Raw genomic sequence first — 20,293 nt, forward strand, 5'->3', positions numbered from 1 at the left:
GCACCTGAGTGAGATTCTATATATGTGTGTGTATATGTAAACTTATAACTTAAATATTTTGCATGTACTTACACAGGTATTTGTTGTTTATGTTGTTTACAAAGTATATAATTTAACAAATTTAACAATATTTAGTTGATACAAGTGATGATAGAATTTTTGAAATTCACTATGCAGAATAGAAGAAATTGTTCATAAAATAATATTAGTAAAGACACACATATAAAATTAAAAGCTATGTCTTTAATACTTGCAAATCAGTCTATGCCCTCAGGGCTATGTCTTCAGATTAAGAATGAATAGAAGTAAATCCATCTTTGTACAGACTTTGAGCCTAGACTGTGTCACAAGAATGGACAAAGGTTGAGGACATCCCTCAATCTTAGTTTAAAATAGGCACACAAAGAAACAAAATACCAAAGTATAGGGTCAGGGGTGTAGCTCAGTGATAGAGCACTTGTCTTGCATGTGTAAGACCTTTGATGAGTTTCATCCCTGATACTGCATGGTTACAGGGACACCACCTGAAGCAACCCAAGAGCACTTAGCTGGCAGTAACTCTGGGGCCATGGACCAAAGTTTTTTTTAAAAAAAATTATGTAGAGAGCTGGAGCAATAGTACAGTAGGTAGGGCACTTGCCTTGAACACATCCAACCAGGTTCAATCCCCAGCACTCCATATGGTCTCTGAGTCCCTCAAGGAGTGATCCCTGAGACAGAGCCAAAAGAAACTCCTGAGTACAGTTGAGTGTAACTCTCCAAAAATATTTAAAAATAAACAAAAAATGATTAGATAAAAACAAATTCTGGGCCAGCAGATAGTACAGTAGGAAAGGTTCTTGCCTTGCACATGGCTGACCCAGGTTCAATCCCGGCACTAGATATGGCCCCTAGAGTCTGCAAGCAGAGATCCCTGAGAGAAGATCAAGGAGTAAGAGCTGAGCACAACTAGATGTGGCCTAAAAACCAAATAAATAAATTATATAAATTATAAAACATATAAACTCTACAAAAATAAAAAGTTCAAAACTGTTTAAAATTACAGTGAACTAATTTAACAAATTTAACAATATTTAGTTGATACAAGTGAAGAAAGAATTTTTGAACTTCACTATGACAGAATAGAAGAAATTGTTCATAAAATATTATTGGTAAAAACACGTGCTATTTATAGGGTTCACCTGAAACAAACAACAAAAAAGGAATAAATACATCAAAGTGAGTAATTTTAAATTGATGAAAAATAAAACAATATTGGTAAGGCAATTCATAGAAAGTTAGAAGATTGATAACTTTAGTACTGTTGTCCCATTGTTCATTGATTTGCTCAAGCAGGAACCAGTCACGTCTCCATTGTGAGACTTGTTGTTACTGTTTTTGGCATATCGAATACACCATGGGTAGCTTGCCAGGCTCTTCCATGGAGGCAGGATAATCTCAGTAGCTTGCCTGGCTCTCTGAGAGGAACGGAGGAATCAAAACCGGAGTGGCTGCATGCAAGGCAAACGCTCTACTCACTGTGCTATTGCTCCAGTCCAAAGATAGATAAATGTATAATAAAAAGCTTCTAACTACATAAAGCAAAAATTATTACTATAAAAAGGAAGAAATGGAAAAGACTAGACAGATCTTATTCAATTGATTTTTCTAATATTTATTTTTTTTTTGAAAATCAGGCGGTATTTATTGTACAGTTTAGTACAGTTATTATTATAGTACAGTTTAAGCAAATTGAAGAGAAAATAGAAAAACACCCGATGCTCATGAATTGAGAATATCAACAATGTAAAATAGCACTTTGATAAAAAAACATAACACAGATTCAATACGATCCCATTAATATTTCAATGGCATTCTCACATAAGCAGTATAACATAAAAACGAGATCAAGCAAGCACTCTTTAAGGAAACAAAAATTATAGTTTTGTTAGTGTTAAACACTTTAAATATTAAATTAACTTAATACATGCTGTGTATCTTGAAATCATGGTTAAATAAAATATATTTTCAAAAATAAAATATCCTTATCATCAGACTAAATATAGATAAGCACAATAATTTTTAGAAATGCAAATTACATACACTGATATAATATTTATAATATCATTTCTATAGTTCCATTCTATTTTCTTAATTCAGGTACTAGTTGTCTGACAATTTGAATATCAGCTATCTAGTGAAATTTAATAAAATTTAACATTAAATAAAAACAAAAGGTAAGTCATTCAATATGTTACCTCATACTTTGGATAGACGGTTTCCTTAATGACAGAAACTGGAACAGAGAATTTGGGTGAAGCTGAATTCCAAAGAAACTTTGTAAATCCTGGATACGCAGACATCTTTGAAAATAACACATAAAGGTCATAAGACACTAAGAAATGGTTCCTAGGGTAAAATCTCAAGTTTCTGTGAAAGTTGTTTCTAATTGCTTAGAAAGAGCAGTGATTGGTTTCACTGTCTCCAAAAGTCTGGGAATGACAACTTTTCATATTCATCAGATTAGCAAAAATTTTAAGTTGGTCATTGCAAGTGATATATGTTCATGCTAAGGATGTGGGAAAGCTAGCACAACCATACTGGAGGCAAACTACCCATTTCTTATAAAACAGAAAATGCACATGCCACAAAATTCAACATTTCACCCACAATCTAAAGAATTCTCACACGTTAATGAAAAGATACCTACAAGGATTTTCAGACAGCATCACAAATCATGAAATCCCTGTTAATCATCAATTTCTCGAGCGGGCTCAGTAACCTCTCCATTCGTCCTTTCCCTGAGATCTTAGAAGTCTCTCTCAACTCAGCCCTCTCAATGAAGTCGCACTGGAGGCTCTTTCAGAGTCAGGGGAATGAGATCCATCCTGTTACTGGATTTAGCATATGAATACACCATGGGAAGCCTGCAAGGCTGTCCCTTGTGGGCAGGAAACTCTCAGAAGCTTACCAGTTTCTCCCAGAGGGAGAAATAGGCTACAGGATGCGCGCTTCTGGGAGCTCGATTTTAAGACTCTGGATGTTAGCCGTTGATGGAATTACACACACCTGGGTTCCTCTGCCAGTACCTTCATGCATGAGGCCTGTCCGAACGTGTGGAGAGGGGCCTCAAGCATGGCTGTGGTTAGGTTCCCGTGGTCTTCGGCCACCGGGAGCTCTGCTAGGGGTGGGGAGGGAAGCTGGAGCCCATCCCCTTCGAGGGGCCTCGGGGAAGACGGCCAAGCGTGCAGGCAAGAGACAGCATATAAAAGAATAAAAATTAAACCCCAATCTAAACGCCCATCAATAGAAAAAGAGATTAATTTTTAAAACTTGAAATATATTACTATACATAATAAATTCATCCAAGCACAAAAGGCTATAAATCACAGCTGGATCACAAAAAGAGATGTACTATATGATGGCATACAGAACATAATAGAGGCCAGAGAGACAGTAGCTGAGGTAAAGTGCAATTCCTAAAAATCTCCAGATATGGCTCAAATCCCCCTCCAAATAAAGAGTGGTATGCTAAAACACAAAACTACATAATTTACTGTTTAGGATCACAAAATAACTAGCAAATTACCCCACAGGCTTGAGCAAAAAGCAAAAGAAATAAAACTAAATAAAAGTAAAAGTAAAATCATCTAATAATTTTCAATGTTTTGTTATTAAAATATTTACGCTTTATTATATTTGAGGTAATATGGTTAGAGTAGAATTAATATTGTCTGTGATATATAGTTATTGCAACATCACAACTATCAAAATGCCAAAGACCCACCACCATTGCATTGTCACTTTAGTCTGATCTTCCTCCCCCCAAGTCTCAATTGCTTTTTTTCTAGTTCCTCAACTGAAAAGTTAGGCTATTCATATGCTATTTTTATTGTTTCGCTATGTAAGCCTATTTTGCTTACACCTTGGCACTTTTGTGCAGTGCCCCATTGGTTCTAGTAGTTTACTCTTTATCCTTGTTCATCTTTAGGAATCTATTTCTTTTTTAATTCCCCTTGCACTCAAAGGTCAAGACAAACAGTTTCAGAACATTAGTTCTTATCCAGAATGATAATTTCCGACTATCATTGTCAAGGTGGTCCCTTTATCCCAACTGCCTTCTCCCCCAGGACTTGAAGCAAGCTTTCAAACATGGACCAATCCTGGCCTTTGTTTCTACTGTCTTTGGGTATTAGTTTGAAAATGTTTTCATAACTCCCTCATACTGAGTGATAACCTTGTAAGGTATAGGATTCTTTGCTGGAGGTTTTTTTAATTCAGTATCATGAATAGATCATTTTATTTTCTTCTTGCTTATAGTTTCATTTGAGAAATATAACATAACTCTTATTGGGGTTCCCTTATACATGAGTCTTTATTTCTCTCTTGCATCTTTTAGTAAACTCTCTCTCTCTTTCTCTCTCTCTCTCTCTCTCTCTCTCTCTCTCTCTCTCTCTCTCTCTCTCTCTCTCTTTCTCCATTTCTAGTAATGTGTGTTTTGGAGTTTTTATGCTTGTGTTCACTTTGTTTGACACTTTTTGTGACCTCCAGAGATGGGAGTGCACTAGCCTACCCTCTCTGATTGAGGGGCATATTCGATTAATATTTCTTCCCCTTTCTCTCCTCTCCCTCTGAAATTTCTAGGATGCCGAGGCTATTTCTCTCGATGTAGTCAATTATAAGTCCTAAATTTTTTTCATTTAAAAAAATCTCTATTTTCTGACCTCTTCTTTTTTGATGACGTCATATACCTTGTCTTTGAAAATGTGAATTTGGGGCTTCTTTCATTCTGATGCTAAGTCCTGCTACTGTAGTTAATTGTATTTTAACCTCAACAGTTTTTTTCTTTAATGAGTTACCAAGATATAGTTACAAAGCTTTCATGATTAAGTTTCAGTCATACAATGATTGAACACCCATCCCTCCACCAGGTGCACATTTTCCACTACCAATGTCCCCAGTATCCCTTCTGCCACCCCACCCCACCCCACCCTCTGCTTCTATGGCATACAATGTCCTTATTTCTCCCTCTCTACTTTTGGCATTATGATTTGCAATACAGATAGTGAGAATCGGCCATCCTGTTTGGTCCTTTATCTACTTTCAGCACACATCTCTCATCCCAAACGATTCCCCCCAACTATCATTACTTAGTTTATTTTGGGAGGTAGGTGGTTTTTGTGCCATAATTGATGGTACTCAGAGCTTACTTCTGGCTCTATGCTCAGGGATCACTCTTCGAAGTGCTCAAGGGGCCATTTTCTGTGCTGGGAATCAAATCTGGGTCTGCTGCTTGCAAGGAAAGTGACATAATACTATGCTATCACTCTAGACCCTGTATTTTCCAGTTCTATCATTTTGGCTTGAATGAGTTCTTTCATTATTTTTACTCTCAATAGGTTTCTTTGACTTTACTGATTCTTGGTTCTAAGGTTCTTCTTAGCTCAATAAACAAAAGTTTATTGTTTTAGACTGATGCTCTAAGGCAGTTTAGAATTATTTGATACAGTTGAGGGACCTCTCAGACTTTTGTCCCCATTCATCAATGTGACTAAATTCATTTTTTTAATCACTGTATCACTGTCATCCCACTACTCATCAATTTGCTTGAGTGGGCACCATTAAACTAAGAAGCTCAAAGGAAATAGTGACTAAGAGATAAAGACAGCCCATGGAATGGGAAAAATGATTTACCCAGTACCCATCTGATAAAGAGTTAATATCAAAGGTATATAAGGTACACATAGAACTTTACAAGAAAAAATATCCAATACCATCAAAAAATAGGAAAAGAAATGAACAAAAACTTTCTCAAAGAAGACCCTCAAGTGGCTAAAAGGCACATAAAAATACTCTATATCATGAATCATCAGGGAGAGGCAGATCAAAATAATAATGGATATCATCTCACACCACAGAGACTGGCATACATATAAAAGAACGAGTGTTGGCATGGATGTGGGAGGAAAGGGACTTTTGTTTATTGTTGGTGGGAATGACGATTGGTACAACCTTTTTGGAAAACAATATGGATATTCTTCAAAGAGCTAGAAATTGAGCTCCCATTTAAACCAACAGTACCACTTCTGAGAATATACCTTGATGGCCCAAAAATACATAGCAGAAATGTCATCTGCACTTCTATGTTCATCACAGCACTATTCACAATAGCTATAATTTGGAAACAACCTGAGTCCCAAGAACAGATAACTGGATAAAGAAACTATGGTGCATTTATACAATGAAATACTACGCAGCCATTAGGAAAAATGAAGTCATGAAAATTGCTTATAAATGGATAAACATGGAGAGTATCATGCTGAGTGAAATGAGTTGAAAGAAGGACAGATATGGAATGACTTCATTTATTTGTGGGATGTAAAAAGTAATATAGTATGACACTAATATCTAAGGCCAGGGAAAACAGGCCAGGAGAACTGTCAATTGTTGGAATGTATCACAAGTGCACAAATGTGTGTGGGATACATTTATAGGATAGATAAGATAGAGAAGATGTCAATAATAGTTGGAAATAAGCACACTGGACAAGAACTGAGTATTGAAAGTAGGTAAAGGGATATACATGATAACCTTTCGGTATCTGTGTGACAAACCACAATGCCCCAAGGCAGACACACACACACAGATCTCACAGATAGAGAGAGAGAGAGAGAGAGAGAGAGAGAGAGAGAGAGAGAGAGAATGCCTGCCATAGTGGCAGGAGATGGGAAGGTAACTGGGGACATTGGTGATGGGAAATGTACACTAGTGAAAGGATGGGTGTTGGAACATTATATGATTGAAACCCAATCATAAACAACTTTGTAAAAAAAAGTCCAATATAAATAAAGTTCTTAGTTTAAAATAAACCCGTAAGATTTCACTCACAAAATTACATTTTTCTCCTTCACTTGCTACTCTTTGCAGTCTTCATCCTAAAAGTTTTGGTCTCTTATTTTCTTTTTAAATCAAACATTGTAATTTCAGAAATACTATAAAATATCTCATGTAGTTTTAGTATAATTATTTATCATTTATGAATAAAATCAGAATTACTCTTTAAAAATAAAAGTAATTTTAAAAATATGACAATAAAAACAAAATTCATTGAACATAAATTGAACCAAATTAGAGTAAACTATAAAATGTCAAAATTTGTGGAACACAGCTCAAACAGTTTTAAGAGGAAAATTTATAATAATCAAAAGAGAAAAGGGCAGGTATCAAATAGTAACTAAAGCCCCTTCCTCAGGAACCTGAAAAAATAAAGAGTAAAATAAAACAAAAGCTATCTCCACAGACCCTGCAAAAGAATAATTAGAGAACACATGTATATACATAAATTTGCAACTTACATGAAATGGAACAATTCTTCAAAAACTGAAAAATACCACAGCTCACTCAATATAAAACATTTAATTTGAATAGCCTCATAAACTTTTTTTTCTCATTTTATTGATTTCACTTTATTTAAACACCACGATCTACAGAGTTGTTCATAGTACAATTATCATGGGTGTTCAGTGTCCCAGCACCACCCCACTGCCCGAGTCATGTTCCCTCTGCCGTCCTCTCTGTCTTCCCAGCCACCCACGAGTGTCCCCTTAGAGGCACACAGTCCTGTGTTATATACTGCTCGTTACAACCCAATAGCTGAAGAAATGATCAAAAATACTGTAGTAGAAGAAAATTTGTGAAAATTGTTCTATCTTACCATGAGGTTGTTAAGTCTTTGAGGATTTACTAAGCTGTTTGTTGTTAACTGAGACTTTTGTATTATTGCTTTCTCTGTTAAATCTAGTTGGCTTCTATGTTTCTTTCCCACCCAATTTGGTGTACTCTCACTGGAATTTAGTACTGTGGAGTTGGAGGTGTTGTATGGTCAGGTGATACAGAAACTCCAGGATACGTAGAACTGGATGATCCGTAGAAACAGATGAGTCTTAGTGAAGCTGTGGCTTTTAGACCATAGACCATTGGCATGGTGGTGATGCTGGGTCACCGGCAGGTGCAGCTGCCAGGGCATTGGCAGGGCAGGAACACAGCACGCTCTACTCCTGAGGGTGCCCTGGAGTTTTCTTTTATTTATTTATTTTTAATTAGTGAATCACCATGGGGGTACAGTTACAGATTTATACATTTTTGTGCTCATGTTTCCCCCATACAAAGTTTGAGAACCCATCCCTTCACCAGTGCCCATTCTCCACCACCAGTACACCCAACATCCCTCCTACCCTCCCCATTCCCGTCTCCCCCCACCCCACCCTCCCACTGTGGTAGGGCATTTCCTTTTGTTCTCTCTCTCACATTAGGTGTTGTGGTTCGCAGTAGAGATGTTGAGTGGCCACTGTGTTCAGTCTCTAGTCCACATTCAGCCCGCATCACCCTTCCCCCGCATGGCCTCCAACCACATTATACTTGGTGATCCCTTCTCTGAGTTGCCCTCTCCCCAGAATGTGAGGCCAGCTTCCAAGCCATGGAGTCAACCTTTTGGTATTTATTTCTACTATTCTTCTATTCTTGGGTGTTAGTCTCCTACTCTGTTATTCTATATTCCACAGATGAGTGCAATCTTTCTGTCTGTCTTTCTCTTTCTGACTCATTTCACTTAGCATGATACTTTCCATGCCGATCCACTTATACGCAAAATTCATGACCTCCTTTTTTCTAACAGCTGCATAGTATTCCATTGTATAGATGTACCAGAGTTTCTTCAACCAGTCATCTGTTCTAGGAAACTCTGGTTTTTTCCAGATTCTGGCTATTGTGAACAATGCTCCAATGAACATAAAAGTGCAGATGTCATTTCAACTATACTTTTTAGCTTCTCTGGGATATATTCCCAGCAGTGGTATTGCTGGGTCAAATGGGAGCTCAATTTCTAATTTTTTGGTAAGTGACCATATTGTTTTCCAAAAGGGCTGAACCAGTCGGCATTCCCACCAGCAGTGTAGAAGGGTCCCTTTCTCCCCACATCCTCTCCAACAGCAGTTGCTTTTGTTCTTTTGGATGTGTGCTAGTCTCTGTGGTGTGAGGTGGTATCTCATGGTTGTTTTGATCTGCATCTCCCTGATGATTAGTGATGTAGAGCACTTTTTCATGTGCCTTTTGGCCATTCGTATCTCTTCCTTGGTAAAGTTTCTGTTCATTTCTTCTGTTCATTCTCTGATGGGGCTGGATGTTTTCTTCTTGTAGAGTTCAACCAGTGCTTTATATACCATTGATATCAACCCCTTATCTGATGGGTATTGTGTGAATATCCTTTCCCATTCTGTAGATAGTCTTTGTATTCTGGTCACTGTATCTTTTGCGGTGCAGAAGCTTTTTAGATTAATGTAGTCCCATCTGTTGATCTCTTTTTCTACTAGATTGCTTAGTTCCGTGTCATCTTTGAAGATACCTTTATCTTCAATATCGTGGAGGGTTTTGCCGACCTTGTCTTCAATAAACCTTATGGTTTGTGGTCTGATGTTGAGGTCTTTTATCCTTTTTGACCTGACTTTTGTGCATGGTGTCAGGTCGAGGTCTAAGACCATTCTTTTGTATGTGGTTTTCCAGTTGTGCCAGCACCATTTGTTAAAGAGGCTTTCCTTGCTCCACTTCACATCTCTTGCTCTCTTATCAAAGATTAGATGATCATACATTTGGGGTTGTGTGTAGGGATATTCCACCCTGTTCCTTTGGTCTGTGGCTCTGCCTTTGTTCCAGTACCATGCTGTTTTAATTGTTCCTGCTTTGTAATAAAGTTTGAGGTTGGGGAGGGTGATGCCTCCCATCGTCTTTTTCCCAAGAATTGTTTTAGCTATCCGTGGGCGTTTGTTGTTCCATATGAATTTTAGGATTGCTTGATCCATTTCTTTGAAGAATGTCATGGGTATCCTTATAGGGATTGCGTTGAATCTGTATAATGCTTTGGGGAGTATTGCCATTTTGACAACATTGATTCTCCCTATCCACGAGCAGGGTATATGTTTCCATTTCCTCATGTCCTCTTTTATTTCATGGAGTAGCGTTTTATAGTTTTCTTTGTAGAGGTCTTTTACTTCCTTGGTTAAGTTGATTCCAAGGTACTTGATTTTCTGGGGCATGATTGTGAATGGGTAGCCTCATAAACTTTTGAAGAAAACTGAATTCTTAATTGAAAACCTCTTCTGTCTAATGAGAAATGATTGGTAGGTTTTTATCTTTTATGTTTTTAAACAAAACAGGCAACTACTATACAATAAGAGGGATAAAGGAACTATATATACATATGTATATATATACTGAAAGGCTGAATATTTGAAGAATTATGCTGGAAAGCCAATTATAAAATGTCAGTAGTTATTATTTACTTTATTATATAATTTGTGAAAAGGATGAAGTTCTGGAAACAAACAGATATCAGTGGTCACTAGAATTTGAGCGGGGAGTTGTGGGTGATGGCTGTACCTATGAAAGAACATGGGATATCTTGTGGTGATGAAAATGTTCTATATTTTCATGTATCAATGTCAAGATCTTGCTCATGATATTGTACTATAGTTTTAAAAGTGTTACCTCTAAAACAAACTGGATGACAGGATATCTCTGTAGTATATCTTAAAACTGCAAGTGGATCTGCAGTTATCTGAAAATTACAACTTATTAAAATTTATGGCTTTTAAACCAAAGAAGAGAGAAAAGATAAACAGTTAAAAAGAGAGTGCAACTCTTTTCCGGTTACGGTGGCACATCGCATCATGAACAGCAAGGTGTCCCATGACTTGCAGTGAGAGGCTGTGTTGAAAGCCCTGAATGGGAATGTCAGCACAAGTTCTGATATTTCTGGAGATGGAGGAGCTGCAGATCAGCCTGAAGAACTATGACCCACAGAAGGACAAGTGCTTCTCAGGAACCGTTAGGCTCACGTCTACCCCTGATGAGGCCAAGGCTGTGGATATCTCCCCCACATGAATATTGAGCTGCTGAAGAAACTCAGCAAGAATAAGAAGCCTGTGAAGAAGCTGGCCAAGAAGTGATACCTTGCTGGCTTCAGAGTCTAATCAAGCAGATCCCCAGAATCCTGGCCCCTGGTCTGAATAAGGCTGACAACTTTCCTTCTCTGCTGAATGATATGAAAACCAAGTGGCCAAGGTTGATAAAGTGAAGTCATAATCTAGCTCTGAATGAAGAAGGTGGTGTAACTGGCAGTGGCTGTCAGGCATGAGAAGATGACAGATGGTGAGCTTGTTTACAACATCCACTTGGCTGTCAATTTCCTGGTGTTATTACTCAAGAAGAATTGGCAGAACGTCTGGGCTTTATACTCAAGAGCACCATGGGTAAGCCACAGCACTTATATGAGGGTACAACTAAAGAAATCCTAGTGGTACCAAAGGGAGGGAGGGGGAGGGGAGAGAGAGAGAGAGAGAGAGAGAGAGAGAGAGAGAGAGAGAGAGAGAGAGAATGAGAATTACAGAGAAGGGAGACCACTATGACTACGATAATGGAAAGTGTACAAGAACTGTATGCTGAAAGGAGGTAAAGTGATATGCAGGATTCCCTTTCAATAAAAATAATGCAAAACCATAGTGTCTCGAAGGGAAAAAGTAAAAAGGAAAGTGTCTGCCATAAAGGCAGGGTGGGGGGGGGGCGTGCTGGGGTGGTGGAAGGGAAATTGGGGACATTGGTACAGGGACATGGGCACTGGTGAAGGATGGGTGTTTGAACATTGCATGATTGAAACTCAGCTATGAAAAACTTTATTACTTTATATCTCATGGTGATTTTATTTAAAAAATTTGTAAAAAGAATTCATTACAGGGGCCAGAGCAATAGCACAGCGGGTAGGGCTTGCATGCAGCCGACCCAGGTTTGATTCCCAGCATCCCATATGGTCCCCTGAGCACCACCAGGGGTAACTCCTGAGTGCAGAGCTAGGAGTAACTCCTGTGCATTGCTGGGTGTGACCCAAAAAGAAAAAAAAAAAGAATTCATTACATTTTCATTTGTCAGCTGAAAAAAGTAATCAAAATTCAAAACCATATTGTGACTTTTTCACATCTTGATACAATAAAATCTGTTGTTTTATTTTATGTTTTCTGTTGTTTTATTTTAAATTACTGTTTGACTCACTCATGATTTTGTAACATTCTGCATTGTATAGTTGAAAAATATCCCTCAGTGAGTTATATGGATCTTTAAATGTTGACACATTTCTCTATGCATATCAAAATACTTTATTTTTTGTCATATATATGCATATATAAACATATTATAGCATTCAGAACATGGCAAGTTCATAGTAAGACTTGTGTTTACTGGAATTCTAAATTTTACTAAAGGCTTAATTTTTTCCATTAGTACATATACTCTATTATTTTACTTAAAGAGTTTGCGTCTGTGTTTTAGTGTCATTTTGTATAGTACTTGGGGTTACTTCTGGCTCTGTAGATGGTTATCACAAGTCTGATCTGTAAACAGGAGCACTGGTTAGCTGCTTGAATCAGATAGTATGCAATGCTCCACTCTTAGCTTCCACATAGCATCAAGAATATTGAAAAAAAAAGAAGGAGATTGGGCTGGAGCTATAGCACAGTGGGTAGAGCATTTGCCTTGCACGCAGCCGACCCGGGTTTGATTCCTCTGCCCCTCTTGGAGAGCCCAATGAGCTACTGAGAGTATCTCGCCCGCACGGCAGAGCCTGATAAGCTACCTGTGGCATATGCGATATGCCCAAAACAGTAACAACGAGTCTCACAATGGTTTGTCTTGTCTTACGATTTGCCCCTTCAGTCCTTTTTCTTTCTTTCATTTTTTAAAAAATTTTTAGTAGTGAATCATCATGAGGTACAGTTACAAACTTATGAATTTCGTGTTTACATTTCAGTCATACAGTGATCGTTTACCCATCCCTCCACCAGTGCCCATTCTCCTCCACCACTGTTCCCAATATCCCTCGCAACACCTCCACCCCATCCCTCACCACCCCACCGTGCCTCTGTGGCAGGGCATTCCCTTTTTTTCTCTCTCTTTTTGGGTGTTGTAGTTTGCAATAGAGGTATTAAGTGGCCATCATGTTCGGACTCTAGTCTACAAGTGAAATGAGTCAGAAAGAGAGAGACAGACATAGAAAGATCACACTCCTCTGTGGAATATAAAGTAACAGATCGGGAGACCAACACCCAAGAGTAGTAGAGATAAGGACCAAGAGGTAGGTCCCTCAGCTTGGAAACTGGCCTCACATACTAGGGGAAAAGGCAGCTGAGATAGAGAAGGGAACACCAAGTTGAGGACGTTGGGAGGACCCATTTGGGTTGAAAAATGCCCTTCAGTCCTTTTTAAAGTTGGTTTTGAGTCAATGAAGTTCCTGACTTCTTGTTTATTCATGAAGTTATACATAATTCCTTCAAATCTAAATGATAGTTATATTGTATTGTCAGTGCGACATTCATTTCATTGAGCTTTTTCACTATATACCATCACTGTCTATGGAACTAGAGAGGGTTTCATCTAATGAGTCAACTGTAAATCTAAGGGTCACTCCTTTTTATGGAATTTCCTTCTTTGATCTTGCTCCTTGTAGCATTGTGTCGCTATCTATAGTATTCATCGTTCTGATTAGGATATGTCTTGGAATCTTTTCATTAGGTTCTCTTTTAGCTGGTACTCTTCGGGCTTCTTGGATCTGGATGCCTGCATTCTGTAGCTCTGAGAACTCTTCAGCAATGATGTCTTTAACTGTTACTATTTCACTGTGGTTGCCTCCATGTCCCTTTGGGACTCCACTGATTTTTATGTTGTTCCTCTTGAATTCATCTCATAGTTCTCTTGCCTGCCCTTGAGCTATTTTGAGGTCTTTTTCCATCTTCTGTTGTTGCCTGAGTGCTTTCTGCAGCTTATCTTCAAGCTCACTGATTCTGTCTTCGGCTATTGTCATTCTACTGTTGAGGGTACCAACTGAGAACTTCATTTCATCTACCGGATTTTTTTTATTAGTGACACTTCTGTTTGTAGTTTTTCTTATTTCTGCTCTCCTTTCCTCCTGTATTTTATTGGCTATTTGTTACACTGCTTCTTTCATATCATACTGTATTTTATTGGATGCCTGTTGCACTATTTCTTTGAACTCATTAGATATCCTCTCGGTTTTGTCTCTGAACTCTTTATCAGAAAGATTATGTATGTGGATATTATTTGTTTAGACTTCAGGACTCTTTTCTTCATCCACTCCTTATGGTGGGATCTGTGCTGTTTCCCCATGATACTGTGGTAGTCTGGACGTGGATCCTTCCAGTTCACTATCAGGGTCCCCCTCTCACTGTCAGGAAAAACTAGGTAGATAAGAGTCTCCTCTTTCTCCTCCAAGGATCTTACCTTCGTTTCTCATGTTCCTGTGTGACTTTGTGTGGTGCCTCTAACCCTGATTCAGGAGTGTGTTCATTGGCCTGAACTTACTGTTATTTTAATTGGGATTGTTCTGATTCTTGTGTCCACCGTTATTTTTGTAAGCTTTGGGGGTATGTTGATTGGAATAGGCTAATGGACTATTACCTAATGTGGTTGGGGTAACCAGGCTGCCCTCATAAGAATTTGGTATAAGAGGTCAAGATATGGGTCCAATGCACTATGGAAGGGGAATTAAACTGGTGGCTACAAGTGGCTGCCTTCCAGGAAGCCCCACCACTGCCAGTGTACCTAGCCTGATGTCACAGTTCAATTCCCACTGCAGGTTTCCACACTTCTAAAAATGCAAATGTTCCTCTTGCCTAGGTGCTAATCTGGGAAATTTTTCTATTGTCTTTGTTATTTATCTCTACCTCAATTCCTTTATGGAGTCTCTCTCTCTCTCCCTTCTTTCTGTCTCTCTCATATATCTCTCTGTCTCCCTCTCTCTCAATGTATTCTATAGGAATTAGTAAAGCGTAGTCATTCTACTCTCCTTGAGTGTACTGGTCAATAAATCTCAATTAGAGTCTAGTTTTTGATGGAGTTGTAGAGTTCTTTCATATCCTTATTGACATTTTTCCTAAAGTGTTCTATCAATTATTTAGAGAAATATGTTAAAGTTCTCTGCAATTGTAAAATTGCCTATTTCTCTTCTCAGTTTAACTAGGTTTTGTTTCACATATTTCACACAGATTTCACACACTATAAAAAATATCCATTCCTGTTAGATTGATAATTTTTATCATAATACAAAATCTCTCTGTAAACTAGTTCTCATACTCTGTTACCTCTGGTCATTTGGGATTCTTTTACCATGTTCCTTTATATCCCACATATGAGATACATATCTGAGCTTACCACAGTAAGCTGTCAGGAGGGTGGAGGGGACAATTAGACAATGATGGGAGAAGAAAACACTTCCATAAAGAAGGTGTGGTGCTGTATACAAGAAAACCAACTGTAAGTAACAGTTTCTAAAATAAACTTTTCTAATTCCTCTTTGTCTGATAACATTTTTTGCTTAGAATTTTCCTCCTAATACTGATATATCCACTCTTATTTTTCTTTTGAGGCTCGCACCAAACCACGTTAATGAATGAGCTCAAGAGTTTCCAAAGACAGGCGTCTGTTTGTGGCTTTTTCATTCTCAGCATTCTTTGCACAGTAATGGAGGTGCTGAACCAGTCGATCGTATTCCTTGTCGATGTTGTCAAGGACAGCATCTTCCCACATTGCCACAATAGTCCCAAAGAGCTCCTAATTGGTGGTCATTATGGGAGTTCCCTTCTTAAATGTAAACCTTGCAGACCTTTCTCCCCACTCTGTGAACTAGAATTTTGCATGAAGGAGACAGTGGTCTGATCACATTTGGAATTTTGGGACAACAGTGACATCAGTCAGGCAAAACCTTCGATTGAATATGATGTGGTCGATTTCATTGTGGAACTGTCCACTGGGAGATTTCCATGTCCAGCGTTCAGATTCGGCCTTCTGGAACTATGAGTTACCATGGATGGTCTTGGTCGCGACATGATGAACTCAGACAGTCTCTAACACTGATCGTTCCATTCTAGGCCATGGGTCCCAATGTGGAATTCCTCAGGCAACCTTCTCGGTCCTATCTTGGCATTAAAATCACTGACAATGATCTTATAGAAGGTGTGCTCTTCTTTATAGAACCTCTCCAGTTCCATATAAAACTTTTCAATTTCTTCTTCATCATAGTTGAATGTTGGTGCGTAGACAATGAAGATAGAAACTGCCAGCAGTGAGCTACATCTATTCAAGCATAATTGTCCGATTTGGGTTGTTAGGTATTCGAATGAATCAATGCTCATGGCCAAGTTCATGTTGACAAGGACACCAACACCACGGACACCTCTGTTGTCGCATGTTCCAAGGAACAATTCTTCTCCAGTGTCGAAAATTGGCGTGATGTGATCGATGTCTTCTCATTTCGGTCAGACCAATGACATCGTACTTGATCTGCGCTTGCACCGTCAGGTTCTCGATGGATGCTTCCGATGCCAGCATACGTGTGTTGAAAGTATAGACAGTCATTTTAGTCTTTCTTCATTTTGGCAGTCTAGTTCATTCCTGAGAACCACAAGCTAACGTCCGAGCTCGCAAAGCTGTGAAGAGAAGCAATAAAGGAAGACCTCAAAGAGAGAAGAGCAGCAGTGTTGGCCAATGCAGCAGAAGCCAGGAAAAGTATTCGCAACACTCGCATGTCCTTCGCCAACTACAGGACCAAGATGACTGCCCTCAGACATCCTGATGGATCTATCACAACTTTCAGAAAGGTAATGGAGAGGATTATCCACGACTTCTACTCGGATCTCTTTGATAGCGACGTCCACCTGCCCACATACCAAATTTCGCAGGATGGATATGTCATTCCCAACATCCTCCCTTTTGAAATCCAACATGCCATTTTGTCAGTAAAGACCCGTAACAGCACCTGGTCCAGACAAGGTAAGACCTGAACACCTGAAGAATCTGCCACCAGTACTCATCAATACACTGGCTCAACTCTTCATACACTACGTCTCTGAAAGCAAGGTTTCGTCCCAGTGGAAAACCAGTAGGACTGTTCTGTTGTACAAGGGGGACATCCACAACATCAGCAACTATCGCCCAATCTGCCTGCTGTCTGTCATCTACAAGTTGTTCACCTGAGTCATCCAGAAGAGACTAGGCAGAACACTAGATGAAGGACAACCACGCAAGCAAGCCAGGTTCCGAAAAGGATTCAGCATGATTAACCATATCCACACAGTGACCAAACTCATTGAAGTTTCGCGAGACTTCAAGACGCTGCTCTATCTAACGTTCATCCACTTGAAGAAAGCCTTCGATTCTGTTGAGACTAAAGCGGTCATCGAAGCCCTAGCCAAACAGGGCATTCAAACTCAGTACATCAAGATCTCCATGAGCTGTATTACAAATTCAACACTAGGATCTCACCATTCTACAAGGAAGTGATCATTGACGTAAAGAGAGGGATTTGGCAGGGCGATAACATTTCACCAAAACTCTTCAGTGCCACCCTCGGGAATGTCATGCAACGACTGGAATGGGAAGAAATGGGAGTGAAGATAGAGGATCGGCAACTACACCATCTCCACTTCATTGATGACATCGTTCTCATAACACCAAACATTAGCCAAGCAGCACAAATGCTGGCTGACTTTGACCTCAAGTGTGAAAGGTCGGATTGCAGCTGAACCTCCACAAGACGATGCTCATGAAAAACAAACTAATCCCTGACGTTCCATTTGCTCTTAATGGAATGAACATCTCCGAATGCAGCAGCTACGTGTACCTGGGTCGAGATCCCAACATGAGGAATGACTTGGAGCCAGAACTGCGCAGGAGGAAGAGAGCAGCGTGGAACACCTTCAAGAGCATCGAAGAAGTTGTTAAGAGGACAAAGGACCTCTGACTTCGGGCACATCTTTTCGATTTCCACCATTCTTCCTGCACTAACATATGCCTCAGAGACCTGGGCCCTACAAAAACAGGATGAGAACACTATTCGGGTATCCCAAAGAGGAATTGAAAGAGCTATGCGAGGAGTATCACGTCTCACTCAAGTGAGAGAAGGAATCCGGAGTCCCGACCTTCACCAATGATCAAAAATCAGGACGCTGTCTCATTTGCCAAGACATCAAAAGATGGGCCGAACATGTAATGCGATTCAGAGATGACCGCTGGACTAGAGCAGTTACCGACTGGATCCCACGGGAAGTCAAAAGACCGTGTGGCCGCCCAACAACGAGATGGTCAGACTTCTTCGTCAAGACCCTGAATGAACGATTTGAGGCTCTTCCTGTTCCTGGAGCAAGTAGATATCATTGCCCTACACTAGCACGCGACAGGGACAAATCGAGATGTTACTGGTGCCCGCTTGAGCAAATCAAAGATCAACGGGAAGATAAGTGATACAAATGACAAGTGATTTTTCTTTTATTAATGCTCAAATGTCTTTTTATAACATTTTATATGAAAATATCCTATATCAGGCTGAAGCAATAGTACAGTGGGTAGGGCGTTTGCCTTGCATGCAGCTGACCCGGGTTCAATTCCCAGCATCCCATATGGTCACTAGAGCACCACCAGGAGTAATTCCTGAGTGCAAAGCTAGGAGTAATTCCTGTGCATCGACGGGTGTGAACCAAAAAGCTAAAAAAAAAAATCTTAAATCATTGTATTTGAAATCTGCCATTTTATTTTTTTCTGATTCATCTTTCATATTTGCTCTGGTTTTCTTTTCCCTGATTTCCTCTTACATGGACATGTTTTATAATTTCACTTTAAACTATCTATGGTGTTTTACTGTGAATCTTTTATACAGTCTTTTTAGTTTAGCTCTCATAATTACATTATGCAAGCATATATTACAAACTTCGTTACTTCAAGTAATGTATAGAAACCTTACCTCCTTTAGGTCTCCTTACTCTTCTCCACTTATAGCTCTCTTGATCATTATTTTATACATACATTTAACAATGATGATAATTTAACCCTCAACTATCAAAGATAATTAAGAAAACTAAAAAGGAGAAGGAAACTATTACACTCACCCATATTTTTTTCTAGATATTCTAAAATGTTTTCCCTTTATCATTTTTTTTCCCTCTAGGCAGACTTTTAAGGTAAGCGTGCTGGTGATAAATTCTTTTAGCTTCCTCTTTCATCTGAAAATGTCATGATTCACCCTCAGACTTCAAGAATATTTCCTCTGGATACAGGACTCTGGGCTCACAATTCTCTTCTATGCCTTGCCACTTAATGTTGTCCCCATGGTTTAAGATGAGAAATACACTTCCATTCAAATTGTTTCCATTGGTAGATAAAATTTTGTGATGCTCTTGATACTTTCAAGACTTTTTTTGTTATGAACTTTTCAGACGTTTGATTATCATATGGATTGGTACCAATTCCTTGGGACTATTTTTTTCTCTTTGTTAATTTTACTCTTGCTATATTGAATATTGAAATCTGTTTAGCCCTAATTTTTTCCTCTATGCTTTCAATAGTCCTTCTTTTTTTCTCTTTACAGTACTTTGAAAACACAAATTTTATATTTTTGTTATACTCCCACAATTCCCTGAGTCTGTTATTATTTTTTCAGTTTATTCCTCTTTGTTTCTCAGATTGAATAAATTATATTGTTCTATCTTCAAGTTCACCGATACTTTCCTATACTCCATTCTAAATTTAAGCCCATCACTAAAAGCTTCTTTACTTCAGCTATCATATTTTTCCACTCTAAAAAATTTTTGGCTATTTTTTCATTTTATTTTAAATTTCTTTACTATAACTCTCTCCTTTCTAATGTATTGCTTGAATTTGCTTCAAATATACTCCTACAAATTCATGGAAACACTTTTTTTTAATTAATGAGTTACCGTGAGGGTGCAGTTACAGAGTTTCATGCCTGTTACAGTTATACAATACTAGAGTACCCATCCCTCCACCAGTGTCCATTCTCCTCCATCGATGGCCCCAGGGTCCCTCCCCCCACCCCAGGCTATCTCCCCCACCCTTGTCCCCACTCCCGCCGTGACAGGGAATTCCTTATTGTTCTCTCTCTCCTTTTGGGTGTGTATGGTTTTCAATGGAGATACTGGGTGGCTATCGTGTTCAATCTATAGTCTGATTTCAACCCGCCTCTCCCATCCTGAGTGGATCCTCCACTACACTTTAAACTAAAGTGTAGTGTTCCCTTCTCTATCTAAGCTGCCCTCTCCCCCAGCATGTGAAGGCAGCTTCCAAGCTGTGGAGCAGGCCTCCTGGTACTTATTGCTACTATTCTTGGGTGTTAGTCTCCCATTCTGTTGCTTTATATTCCACAAATGAGTGCAATCTTTCTGTGTCTGTCTCTTTCTTTCTGACTCAT

General features: G+C 39.0%; 1 protein-coding gene and 1 pseudogene across 1 annotated transcript in view; one reads left to right on the top strand and one right to left on the bottom strand.

Annotated features, from left to right (window-relative positions):
* Positions 1-20,293, bottom strand: part of TTC6 (tetratricopeptide repeat domain 6) — a 211,106-nt gene that overhangs the window by 89,375 nt on the left and 101,438 nt on the right. The window contains exon 7 of the mRNA XM_055132084.1: positions 2,238-2,342. Coding sequence (XP_054988059.1) covers positions 2,238-2,342 — 105 coding nt within the window. The remainder of the gene's footprint in view (positions 1-2,237; positions 2,343-20,293) is intronic.
* On the top strand, positions 10,701-13,564 carry LOC101547067 (60S ribosomal protein L10a-like; annotated as a pseudogene).

Source organism: Sorex araneus, chromosome 3 (assembly GCF_027595985.1).
Source record: "Sorex araneus isolate mSorAra2 chromosome 3, mSorAra2.pri, whole genome shotgun sequence".
In the NCBI taxonomy this organism is placed as follows: domain Eukaryota; kingdom Metazoa; phylum Chordata; class Mammalia; order Eulipotyphla; family Soricidae; genus Sorex; species Sorex araneus.